Here is a 13,241-nt window from a genome sequence, read left to right on the forward strand (position 1 = left end):
CCACATGCTAATCATTTGTGTGTTATTTATGGCAAATTGTGACTTATGCGAACAGAAAAGTCGCCGCTTAAACAGAGATAAGTAGAGAGAGAGGGAGAGAAAAATACTTTTCCACCCTCTCCATCGGTATGAAAGAGAGTTCTCGGCCTCTGGATTATATTCTGTTATCGGAACTTGCTCAATGTATGAAGATCTTTTTTGTGGGTCATTGAACGATGTCAACTCAACGCTTGTCTCTGCGGCTATCATCTTCCATAGCCAAGAAAAATTTGCCACGACTCTTGCGGCATACAAGATATTCTCATATAGCATCGTAAATTCACACATTTCACGCCCCATTCAACTTGTGGATGTGACTGGGGACTGGGAGCATCCTGTACGTATCTTTCCCTCTCTCTATCTTTCGCAAATTGACAGCCAGCCGTTTGGCCACGTTCGCATTTAAATTTACGAGACACAAAACCATAAATAAATGGACAGAGAGCGGACAGGGAAGACGACTTCTTGTTCATAATTTTCCCATATTTTATTATTATATTTCTCTTTCTCTCTCTCTATGCCTCTCGTCTCGCATCCCACATCATAATTGGGCGCCAAACTCCAATCCTCAATCTATCTGTATCTCTAAGTCTCTTTTCGTATGTAGGCGAGAAGTTTCTTTTCTCGGGTGCGATCCAAAGCGTGGGCCAGCAGCCACGTGGGTAGGTGGAGCTGGTGCCCCATCAAACTTGATTCGGCGGCAAACCAGAAGTTATACTCGTACTTCCACTTCCATTTGATTTTGTGCCGCTATGTGGCTGCCTCCTCGTGATAAGCCCATTTATTTTCACAGGTGTTTTCCCTAATTTCTTCTTTCCATATTTCCCAATTTCCCATTTTATGGGCTTTTAATGGTTTAAATAATTCCCTGACAACCATTTATTTGGGTCATTGTTTTGGGTGCTTTTATGTGCTTTTAATTTCTCAATAGTCCAAGAGGTTTCGTGTTGTTTGTTTGCGTCTCAGAGGAACAGCCCAAACGAGAGATTGTCGCCCACTGTTGCCGGCTGTCGTCTGTCATTTATTGTTTGAGGCCTGAGGAATGGTTTTCGATCCAAGCCTATGTCTTAAGGAATCTGTCTCTGTGTGTGTCCACGCCCACTTTTTGCAAGGGTTTTGATTAATTTCTAAGGCGATTATTTCGATTTCTTTGAAAATAAATGATCCTGAGATAAGGGGCTTTGGAAATATGAAAAAAATACAATGCAATGTTTTAGATTTCTTGAATATTGAATGAGACTTGTCCGTGAAAGATCATAAACATGGGCTATTGATACTTTTAAGGGGATTTTTATTTGTAATTGACCCCAAGCGGAAACTCACTAGCTCCCATTTCCCCCAGATTTGTTCTTCCCCAGAAGGCCAACAAAAATATTTATTCGGAGTCGTACAATAAATCAGCAAGAACTTATAGATAATCCTAAAAAACAGCCTTTGAAATACCATCAAGAGTTTTCGTTTTAACATCTGACAATAATTTCCACTCCACTTTAAATGTTGACTAACACATTTTCTGTTGCAATCTTTATAGGAAAATGACGGAAAATCCGGCGAAGAATTAAGATGAGGAAATCCACGAATGCCCCAACCCCAAGCCAAATGCTGTAAAACCAATTTCAAAACGAAACGAATATATCTGTAGCTCTCTGAGCGAATAATGCGAGAGGGAAAAAGTCAAGAGGAGTCATCGAATCCGAATCCGAATCCGCATCCGAAGCCGTGGCAAATGTGAAACACATGCGAGAATGTGTGTGTGTGTGATGTGTGGCGTTATAGCTCTCAATTTGTTCTGTTGCTGTTCTTTTCTGGATACGAAATGAAATCGAATTAAAGCACACAAACACAGATGCGAATACAAAAACAGACGCAGATAAAAACAGAAGGGAAGATACAGCCGAAAAAAAGAATTCAATTAACGAAACGAAATACAAATATACGAAGAAACGAAGAAACGAAGAACCCCAGTAGCATTCCATGTTTAAAGCATTTAAAAGAAACTCCTAAAGAAGACAAGACAGACACAGCCACAGAAGACAGACCCTCGATCTATGCCAGAGATCGGAGTCATCGGAGTCTTGTTCCAGCGGTAGCTACCCCAAAATTCTCGTCTACAAAATGTCCCTCGCCGACATGGGCACGGCCTCAAGATCCACCGGAGGCGGTGGCGGTGGCCGACACTATGATCTGGCCTCTGGCGGTGGTCCGGGCCCAGGAGGTCTACCCGGTGGTCGGATGACCCACTCGCTGAGCACACCCTCTGGTGTGGATGGCACACCCTCAACGCCCAGGCATCGCGGCGGCAAGAAGCTTACCGTTCGCATACAAATGCTGGATGATTCGGTTACCATGTTTCAAGTGCAGGTGAGTGCAAGAAGTAGATTTTAGCTACTGTATTCGTGTCAGTCCTTCAATTCATTTAAACGTAAAGTTCATTAAGTTAATGCAATATGAAAAAGCAATGAAAATTAAATGAAAATTCCATCCAGTGATGGAGTTATCTTCCACTTCACACAGGAAGCACCTGCCAAAGCGGAAGTCGTCCGTTAAATGGAAATTGCACAAATGCATCTCCCTCCATATGCTATACATTTTCATGTGTGCATCTCCCTCTTGGAACAAACAATTTCACGTGCAAATGGGAAAATATGTGAAAAGCTACTTTTAATTAAATGTAAACTCGAAAAAAATGAAACTGTGTGGAGTCGAAAAGTACGCAGAGAGTCGGGGAGTAAAAAAGAAAGATATAGGGAGTATATGGGAGTGCGTACTCCACACACCACTCTGTGTGGAATCTCTAGGGACTTATGCGACAAGGGGCTCAGCGTTTGTATCGGGAGGAGAAGGCGTGGCTGGCAGTTTGTTTGGCATTCGGCCAGAGAATGAGGCACATTTTTTCGGTGTTTCCTCTGGCAAACAAGAGGCACAGAAATCAACAGAAGCGGCAGCAGCCGGAGGAACAGGAGCAACATCAGCAGCAGTTGCAGTAGCAAGCGGAAAGTGGATGGTGGATGGTGGATGGTGCAGATGCTGCACATCCGTTCTCTTTCCCCAGCCCTCTGCCCTTCTGTTCGCTTTGTAGACCACCAAAATAAAACATGGCCAAGTCAACGGCTTGGCATAGATTTCCCCATGATACTTGGCTATTTTTCAGTGCAGGAAAGTGGTAAGGGCATGGCCAGGCAGTGGTGCATTCTTTGGGGTCTACGAACTGTGTTGTCTGTGGCCCAAGACCGGGGAACTGCACATGTCTGATTTGTTGACCGCAAATCGCATTAACGTAAACCAGCGATGGGCAGCCTTTTTGAATTTGGGAGCAGTCCAACAACACCAACCACAAATAAAGAGAAAACCCTTATCAGCGGACGCTGTTTTCCTGGCCTTCTCTTTTGCAGCATTCGCTTGTGGTTCTCGAGTCGTGTCTTCGTTTGGTGTATGTAAACTGAATTGAACCTAAAAATACTGCGGCGCTTCATAATTTCTTCTGCTTACTGCACTGCTAACTCTCTCTTTCTTTTGAATCCTTTCTACATTGCTTTACAAGCATATACTTGTCGATCTGGAACCAACACCTGTTCTGGCACAACGGAATAGAATGAGTGTAATTTTCGATCACTGTTTGACACTCTTTTTCCTATGTATTGTCCAAGAGATAGGACTGTGTCGACCCTGTCTTGCTACTATTGCTTACTCTTTTTTATACACGGACCAATTTTTGCTCGTACTCCTTTTTTGCTTTTACTCCTGCTTGCTCCTTTGTTTTTGCCTTCTCATTCTCCCCTCTCGCACGTCTAGCTGTCCGTCACTTTCTGTGTTGGTTAATGGATTTTGTCGTAGTTTGTTGTTTGTTCTTATTGTTGGGGCTGTTGTTGCGCCACTTCCTGGCTCCATTAGCCCGGCCTCGTGGCAAGGCTTAGGCATTTTTCTGCCTACCATTGAAGTGGACACGCCCAAAGCCTCACCTCTGCCCCAGCCTCTGCCTCTCCGCTGGTGCAGACACATTTCAAAGGCTTCAACAAGCGAGGAGTGGAAATGTTTCAAGCCAACAACTACAACAGAATGGAGGCCATTGTTGGGGGGTTGCAGCACACTGATGGGGTTTGCTTGTGTTTGGGCTTGGGTTAGGGGTTTGTGGTTTCTCTCTGGACTAACCTTTTCGTGAACCAGTTGCACTTGAGGCGCTGCCTGCCCGTCGTCGCTTCGCTCTCGGTAAATGTTTTGCTGCAAAGTGCTGCTCCACACAAAAATATTTTTTTTTTACTTATGTGCCATGCCATTCGCCGTCTGCATTCCACTCTTGTGGTATTTCTCTGCTTTTGCACAGGCCTCCAGGCTTCTGGCTCAACATTTTATCCGAAAACAGGCAAGGCAGCTGGTGGAGTCTGAACTTATTTGTTGTGTCGTGTCTCTGTTGCAGCACTGACATTGCTAGTGCAACTGCAGGAAGGACTCTGCCCGAGCATTGGGCTTAAGAGGATTCAAAAAGGATGAAAGTTAGTTGGTGAAATTAAGCTTAGGATGTGGCTTGTATTCGAGTAAAACAATTAAAGAGCAGGACACAGCAGGACGGAGGATAAATTTCAAACATTGGGTTTTATATAAACATATTTTAGCTTTTCCTTGGCTAATCAGACTTAGAAATCTAGTCCGATCCCCATGAAATTATCCAAGCAAAACAGTTCGTAAATATTACGGCAAATCAAAGCAGTTGCATTATCAACCGCTTAAAGCGCTTCAACCCTCTCACAAAGTACTTATATCATCGTTCCATACTCGACATGAAAAGCTCTCCTTGAGCTCCGACTGGTATTAAAAATTCAATCACGTTACAATTTCTGCTGTGCCATGCACTTCTTCTGCTGTGCACTGCGTATACGTAATGTATATTGACATGGTTACATTTTAAAAATAGAAACCCAACCCCCCCAAGGCACCCTGCAACCCAAAGCCCCTTCCTTCCTTTCGGTGCCGTGTGGTGTAACCATAATATCAACTGCAGAACTGTTTTCCCCATCGCATGTTGGCCCTTAAACAGAAATGATTTTGTGGCTTGGTCTTGGTCAACAGCTGCATTATTAATCAAGGCTCCTAATGGATTTTGTGGCTTGTGAACGATAATGTAGCTCTGAATGCGACTGCTAGGATGTGGCAGACCTTGTAGATCATGTGGTTCATAAAAAATCGCACTCAAACTTTACAAATGTGAGCGGCCTAAGAAGAATGTGGCCAAAAATGTTTGCAGTTGAAAACTTCATGGATTTTGCTTCTGCATCTGCCGAAAGTTTAATGTTTGCTACTTTCCTTAAGAGCCTCACCTCTCAGTGCTTCCTTCTGACGCCATTTCATTTCTTTAGCCAGCAAAATAACTCTGCCAGCCTGCCCCTCTTTACCCCTCCTAGTGCCTGGCTGTCTCTCTGTCTGCCTGTTGGGCTGTGTTGTGTGTGCAAACATTCTTAAAAGCTTATCTACCAACAGGGAAAACATTTTGCTGATAATGCAGGAACGAACACTGGAAAGCATTCTCCGAGCAGTTTATTAAATTATGACGCAAATAATTGAGGCATTTACGATTTGTGGCGTACATGCGGTTTCTTTGTAGGAAAATGTATACAAATGTAGAAGAGGTTTCAATTGCAGACATTTGAATCATTTGGAACGAGTCTAAGAGTTGCTTTTTATAGCAAGCACTGTTTAAAACTTAAATCTAGTTCTCAGATACATATTACAAGTTCGGTCTCTTTTTAGACCCAACCATGGAGCAGGGGCCACAACACTAAACCTTTTTCCATTCAACAAGCATTACCTACTTGCCAAAAAGTTATATCCAACCAAAACATATTTTCCCATAAAGTTCAGAACTCTTTGAAAAGACATTCTCAACTTTTCTGGTTACCGTGAAAAGTTTTCCATTTGAGAACTGAGAGCCCGCAGCTCCGAAATTTGGCAGCAATTGCAACGGGGTTAGGGCTAGGGCGCTCCACTCAATAGGATAGCCAAGGACAATGCATGTGGAACACAACAACAATGACACGGAGCAAGGGAAACGCCCGCATGTGGACCTCCCTCGTAGAATTTTTCTCCACTCTCCTTCCGATAGAGGTCGACACCTGCCTCTTGCAGTTTCTGCTGGCTGCCACTGCCCCGGCCACTGGCACTGGCACTGGCTTTGCTGCTGCAGCTGCTGTTTGCTTCCTTCTCTCGACACAGCGACAAATTGAACAACCGACCATTGTGGGCCAACTTTTAGCATATGTGGGTGGAGGTTTGTTTGCATTGAAAAGCTTCCTGTCGTTTTGCCATTTCCGCTTTTCATAGCCTCCAGAAGTCGCCAAAGTTAATTGGTTTGTTTTGTAGCCGGCAAAGAGGGGTGTAGTCGACTAGAATTGCCCTGAAAAGATAAATGCTTCTGCGGAGTAGCCCTATAAAAGGGTTCTGGGCGTGGCCGTGTTCCAATTGGTGTCTCAAACAGCAGACAAAGAGCCACTGCATCTCCAGAGAATATTCTGCATTCTACCCCCATGCATCTGTATCTCTGCTGCTTGTGGCTTCTGTCATTATTTTTCTCTTTTTTGTCGAATTAATTAAAAGTGTCCCAGAATTGGCACAACAATTGTCGAAAATGTTGCAAATAACATTTTAGTTTTTCGAGCCTGTAAATTGCATTTGTGGCAAGTGCCATAAATTACATTAACAGGGTTATAACAAAGTTTTTCGCTGGGGATTCTGCGAGGCCATTGGGGAGTTCGGTTCGGGTTTGCTTCGTCGACAGCTGAATGGGAAAACTAAAATGAAAATTAAATTGTGGCTTCCATGACATGCCTTTTGCTGTCGGTTTTTGGGGTTTTCATTTCGTTGTTGGTTTTCGGTTTTAGAGTTTTGTGTCATAAAAGGGGGAGCTTAATGAACGCAATGCAATATAATATTTGCTTGATATTTGAGGTCTTTGCTGGAAAATAATATTTCGAATTGGTTGTGAATTGAATTTATAATTGAATGAAATTAAAAAATTGCTGATAAAGTTGTACATTTATTAAAAATAAACTGTTCACAATTGTTGCCGTTGCACAAGCACTAGCGAAAACGGCAGAAGGGATTTCCTCTCAAAAATCATTCAACTATGAAAATATTTAAAATATTAAATAATAATAAATTAGATTTGGGTGCGAATAGTTTTAAAGTCTCTACGTGTCATTTGGCGCCAGTAGCGTCCTCAATCTATTCATCTGGAAATACAATTGAATTATTAGTTGAAATAAAGACCGCACATTTCTCTCAATTTTGCTTGCATTTGTCATGAGGGGGGAACCACAACAACTAACTTTATTCTAATGAATTTAAGAATAATTTATCTATATCTCTTCACACCAACCACATCTTTTCATTCAAATGAAGCAATTTATTAGCAATATACATGATTTATATTTGTGCAAATCCGACGAATGATATTTCTACTTCTCTACGGGGAACTCGAGGTCGCTCAAAGTAATAGCATCTTTAATTTGAATTTCGATCACAACGAATGCATCAGTAATTTCTTTTGTTTCTCCATGAGATATTTTATTTTATTTGTACCTTTTTTTAACCCGGTTTTTCGCATAACGCATAACGAAAACGGAAACTGCGAAAAACTGCCACATATAAGCGTTCGTTTTTTTTTTTTTTTTTTAGAGCTTTTACGAGTATCTTTATCTAATATGATGTCCTGCATGCCATGCCATGCAGTGTCCTGCCCTGACCACGCCCAATTCCGTTTGGATTCTATTCGTTCGATTTATGCGCATGAAAGCCGCAAAAGCATTTTGGTCCTTTGCCAACAAATTTGTTGTCCTTAATATCTGGGTTTACATTTCTATGTATATGTATGAGAGCCATAAAATATTCAAATAGAGCGAAAAGAGAGAGAGAGAGACAGAGGGTTTAATAACATTTTGGCACGCCTTGCAGAACATTTCACACTCTGATAGATTGTGTGTCCTGTGGACTGAGGAGTGAGTGTGTGGAATGGGATTCTTTGGCGAAATCAAACTGACAAAGCACTTTCCTTGATTGGCCAGGCCAACGCTAGACGGAATCCCTTTATTTGCCAAATGTGGAAACATCTGTAGAGGAGATTGTTTCCCGATCCCAAATTAATATATTCCACGAGTCACGAAGCACACACATGGCTTGCCGTAAGAGGATTAGCAAATTGAAATTGGATTCCTAATAGGTGTTAAGCACAAGCTCCGAGGTTTTGATGGCCCATTAGCTGGCTGTTTTACTCATTTGCTTGCTAATCCGTGTAAGTAATTAGAGGAAAGGTTTCAAGGAATATTCCTGCAGAGGGTTTCGGCTGGGAGTGGTTCCAGAAAACGATTAAAGGGTGTGGTGTGACACTAGGGAGTGGCTCAACATGATGAACATCTCTTTTTGATATGCCATAAATTCAAAGTGTGCTTTTCTTATCGCTTTCGTAACTGCTCTCTTGGCAGCAATCGCAATTTTAGAAACACACAAATCATTCGCTTGAGTTTTCTTTAGTCTAGAAGCTGCATTTTATGGCACATATTTTATAAAATATGCAAAGTGCTCGCTCTCTCACTCATTATTTTACACATTCACTCCTCGAACTTTGGCGAAAAGCGACGACCCAAATAATTTTTATATAACTTAATTGCGGCCCGAGACAAGCTGGCCCAGTTTATTTCTACTTGCTCGCAGAAGTGGCAAAGTGTGGCCCAAGCCTAGGCGTCAAACTCAATTGAAATTTATTCAAATGCAATCAGACGCTGCAACGCCCCCACAAAAAGCATTTGTCGTGTGGCGTGTGGCGGCGTTGTGGTCGTCTGAGATGATCTGAAAACTGCATGCAAGATTAGATTTTAACGAGCTCAATGAGTGTGCACGAGAGTGCATGGTCCAAGAAACTAGCTGGGAGGAACTCCCCGAAACCCCATGGCTTTTCGAAATTGGGCATGCTATTAATTGTGCTGGAGAGCCTGGCACTTAATTGCGGATCTGACATTGAAAAGCGGTGTGGCAAGGATTCTGGGGATTTAATGCAAGAGGTTTCTTGATCTCTTAGATGATATTCTAAACAGGCTAAAGTTAATTCAAACTATCCTTTTGCCTTGATAACTAAATCAAATTTCATCTCTTATTTTCTAGGCCAAAGCATTGGGTCGTGTGCTCTTCGAACAGGTTTGCCGTCAATTGAACCTACTTGAAGCGGACTATTTCGGTTTGGAGTACCAGGAAATGTCCACACATACCAAATACTGGCTGGATCTGGAGAAGCCTATGAATCGTCAGGTGGGCCTCTCGCTCGTCGATCCTGTACTGCGCTTCTGCATCAAGTTCTATACACCAGATCCGGCGCAACTAGAAGAGGAGTATACCAGGTATAACCCTCGGAAACCTTTAGAGAGAATGGAAGGTTAAATGTATTTCTTGTAGGTATCTCTTCTGCTTGCAAATCAAACGAGACTTGGCCACAGGAAGTCTGCAGTGCAACGATAATACGGCTGCCCTGATGGCCAGCTACATTGTTCAGGCCTCGTGCGGGGACTTTGTGCCCGAGGACTATCCCGATCATACGTATTTATCGTCGTATCGCTTTGTGCCCCATCAGGATGCCACCATGCAGCGGAAGATAATGGAGAATCACAAGAAGCATGTGTAAGTGGCTATAATTTTAGAGCTCTCTAAAACGATTCTAATATATTTTCCATTCTATGTCTTTCCATAGCGGACAGTCCCCAGCGGAAGCAGATCTTAATCTCCTAGAGACCGCACGACGCTGTGAGCTTTATGGCATGAAAATGCATCCGGGCAAGGATGTGGAGGGCGTGCCGCTCAATCTAGCGGTTGCCCATATGGGCATCACCGTCTTTCAAAACATAACGCGCATCAATACCTTCTCGTGGGCCAAGATACGCAAGATATCGTTCAAGCGCAAACGTTTTCTGGTCAAACTACATCCAGAGGGATATGTAAATATGAGTTATGAAGATAGTTTATGGCATCTTATTGATTGTTGTTTATATTGCAGGGCTATTACAAAGACACGGTGGAATTCTTCTTCGAGGGTCGCAATGAGTGCAAAAACTTTTGGAAGAAATGCGTCGAGAATCATGGATTCTTTCGCTGTACCGCAGTGCAAAATACCCCCAGGCGCAAGACTCGTGTGCTTTCACGTGGCAGCTCTTTTCGGTAGGATTATCTTTGGGAATTCATGTATTTATCATAACTAATCGCTTGACTTTGGCCCTCACAGCTATAGCGGCAAGACGCAGAAACAGATTATCGAGTTTGTGCGCGAGAATTATGTAAAGCGACAGAATTTCCAAAGGTAAGGAAAGCTTTTCGCATTTTCCCCTTTTCTTGTGAATCAAAACTTATTCTGGCAAAAAAGTTTTTGTTTTTCTCTGACAAGTTTCCCTCCCTAATTTTTTAACTCTATCTATTTTGTTCGGTTGAGAAAGGAATTTGTGAAATTTTTGGCTTCTGCAGCTTATACTCGTATATTCCTTAACCAAAAACCAATTCCAAATCATGATCTAACAAAATATCAAATATTCTATCTATATCTTTATATATACATATATAAATATATTTTATAAGCAAATAATATATTCATCAGCCTACATTTGCCAATTCATCCAGACTTCGTTCTCATCCAAAAACTCGACTCGTTCGCTCGTTCGTTTGCATCGTTCGTTCGATCGCTCGCTCGATCATTCGGTCGATTGCTCGCTCGTTCGTTCATTCGTTCGTTCGTTTGTTTGTTGTTTCTTTACACTTTTTTACTACATTTGTATATTCTTTTTTTCGTTTGTTGTTAATTCCAAAATCAATATATTATGTTTTCCGTAAAACCTACAAAAGAAAAACCCACCCCCACAATAAAAAAATACACCACAAGAAACTCTATAACTTGGTCGAAATGTTGGTGGCGCGCTTTAGAAAAGAGAAGAGGATCTAAAAAACCAATTGGTACAAAAGCACAAAAACAAACTAAAAACAAAACCTTTGCATAAAACTAGTAAAGAAAAACAAACCCCAAAGAAAACCCCCCCAAAAAATATACCAAAATTTAGTCGATATGTACAGCAGAGCAATGACGAGCATTTCAATTACAATCATTCTTGATTTCCAATTTAATTTTCCAATGTATTTTCCATTTATAATTTACCTCACTAACAGATTTGTGTGTTTATGGGTGTGTGTGCATTTGTTTGAACACAATTAACTAGAGACAATCATTATAAACTATACTAAATTGTCCCTAATGTATATGTACGTATGTACATATGTGTATTATGAAAAGTAATAGTTTTTATATCATTCATCTCTGACAATTTCATGGAATAACTCTTACAAATCATCGCTAATCATTGTGGTTCTCATCTTTGGTTTGCCCTGCACTCAAAAACACTTAATATGAAGCTGCTTTTATCGTTTTGTTTAGACTGTACCTACAAGCATAAAGTAGATCATAAGACTCCTCCTACCCCACCCAACCATCTCTCCCACTAAATGTGTAGTTTATTAGTCGTGTGCGATCCCTTAGAGCTTAGAACATTTTAATTCGGATAATGTTTGGTATACTCGATAATTATAATATTAAATAGGAGTAATCCTTGCCTTTGAGTCCTGAGACTTCCTTTAAGGAACCCCACCCTAGTAGTTGCCTATGATAATGGATATTTGTGTTGTGTTTTTTATTCCAAGTTCTGTTTTCTAGTTGTTTACTCTAACCCCCTTAACATTTGAAACTCTCCTCAGTTTTGTTGTGTCTTGAGTTTGTTATACTTTTAACTGACGCCCCTCAAAGCTCTCAAACTGAACAACTTTCAAACTAAAAACTTACAACTAAAAACTGTGCTAAACAAACTAAATATCTCCAAAAACTAAATCCCGTAAATAAAAAACTTGAACTAAAGCTAAACCCTAAAAAACCCTAAAGAAAAACAAAAATAAACACAAAGAAAAAACAAAAACAAAAACAAAAACTGAGCATGTGAAAATATATAAAGCGTGGTATCCTCTTGTCTTTTCTTTTGCTGCAGGTCTCAGTCATTCCGGCAAGGGCCACTGAATGCTAGTAGCCGAAGTCAATCGCATACGTATGTGAATTCCAGCATTTCAGCCAATCCCCTACTCCCAATTGACACTGGTTTGTATTTATTTCGTTACAACATGCGTTCTCAACTATTCAAGTATTCAATGTATTCGATTTTCTTTATTTTGATTTCTGATTTGATTATTTCGATATTTAAGTTCCTTTTTTGAGTTACATATCTATGTATATGCCTTTCGGTTATTGCGCCTTAGCTGATGAAAGAATGTGCGGGCACACGTGCCTGTGCCTTCTATCTGCTATCTGCAACCAGTCTTGTGTGCGTGTGTGTGTAGTCGAGTCGAGTTCTACTTCTTCTAGTCTTCTATATGCCATATCCTGTATGATTTGTAATGATTTTCGATTTTCATTTGGGATCTGTACAGCGACATGGGACTATCGCAATCAATGCAGCGACTCGATGACCCCTTCTCTGACGAAGAAGGCAGCGGATACCTTGGATCGCCGACGCGACAATCCTATCGACCACATGCGTTCTCAAGTTGGTATTCCAAATACATGTATTTAGTTCTGTATCTAAAGATTGCTTTTTCCAGGTCACAGCAGCCCAGGTGGAGATCTATCAGACGAAGAACTATGCAGCGGAATCGCCAACCTCGCAGGAGGAAACGGCGGCATGCTCGGCGGCGGAACGTCAACACCACTCGGCAGTGGCTATGGACCAAATGAATTCGAACCGCTCGCTTTCGCCACAGGGTCCGCAATCGTGGACTTCGCCCAGTCACAGCAGCAGCCACCACCAGCCGCAGCCACCGCCACGCAACGCTCCCGATCAGGCTCGTGCGCATCCAGGCGATCACAATTTAGGTGAGTCCTGTCATAGCAAAAGAGTGCCTCCACCTCAACCACCATTTGAGTTTATTGTTAATTATATTTTCATATGGTTTAAGCTATTCCTAGTGATAATTTTGTTAATGTTCAATGATTTGTAAGCCATTTAAGGTGTGGACTTAAGCTCTGTACCTAATGGATTATAATATCATTTACAATATAATTTATTTCCCAACAAAGGATAGTGGGATTATATTTAGTTTAGACATTTAGATGATATTTATGATTTAAGAAATTCTTAGATTTAATTTAG

The 13,241-nt window shown here is 41.5% G+C and overlaps 1 protein-coding gene across 2 annotated transcripts in view; it reads left to right on the forward strand.

Moving 5' to 3' along the window:
- LOC117898716 (FERM, ARHGEF and pleckstrin domain-containing protein 1) overlaps positions 1-13,241 on the forward strand; it is a 38,937-nt gene that overhangs the window by 7,303 nt on the left and 18,393 nt on the right. For both annotated transcript variants that reach the window (XM_034808334.1, XM_034808333.1), the window contains exons 2-10: positions 1,571-2,400; positions 9,184-9,416; positions 9,472-9,693; positions 9,764-10,007; positions 10,067-10,227; positions 10,292-10,366; positions 12,087-12,193; positions 12,523-12,638; positions 12,694-12,964. In XM_034808334.1, the coding sequence (XP_034664225.1) occupies positions 2,155-2,400; positions 9,184-9,416; positions 9,472-9,693; positions 9,764-10,007; positions 10,067-10,227; positions 10,292-10,366; positions 12,087-12,193; positions 12,523-12,638; positions 12,694-12,964 (1,675 nt within the window). In that variant the 5' untranslated portion in view covers positions 1,571-2,154. The remainder of the gene's footprint in view (positions 1-1,570; positions 2,401-9,183; positions 9,417-9,471; positions 9,694-9,763; positions 10,008-10,066; positions 10,228-10,291; positions 10,367-12,086; positions 12,194-12,522; positions 12,639-12,693; positions 12,965-13,241) is intronic.

Source organism: Drosophila subobscura, chromosome O (genome assembly GCF_008121235.1).
Source record: "Drosophila subobscura isolate 14011-0131.10 chromosome O, UCBerk_Dsub_1.0, whole genome shotgun sequence".
NCBI lineage: Eukaryota > Metazoa > Arthropoda > Insecta > Diptera > Drosophilidae > Drosophila > Drosophila subobscura.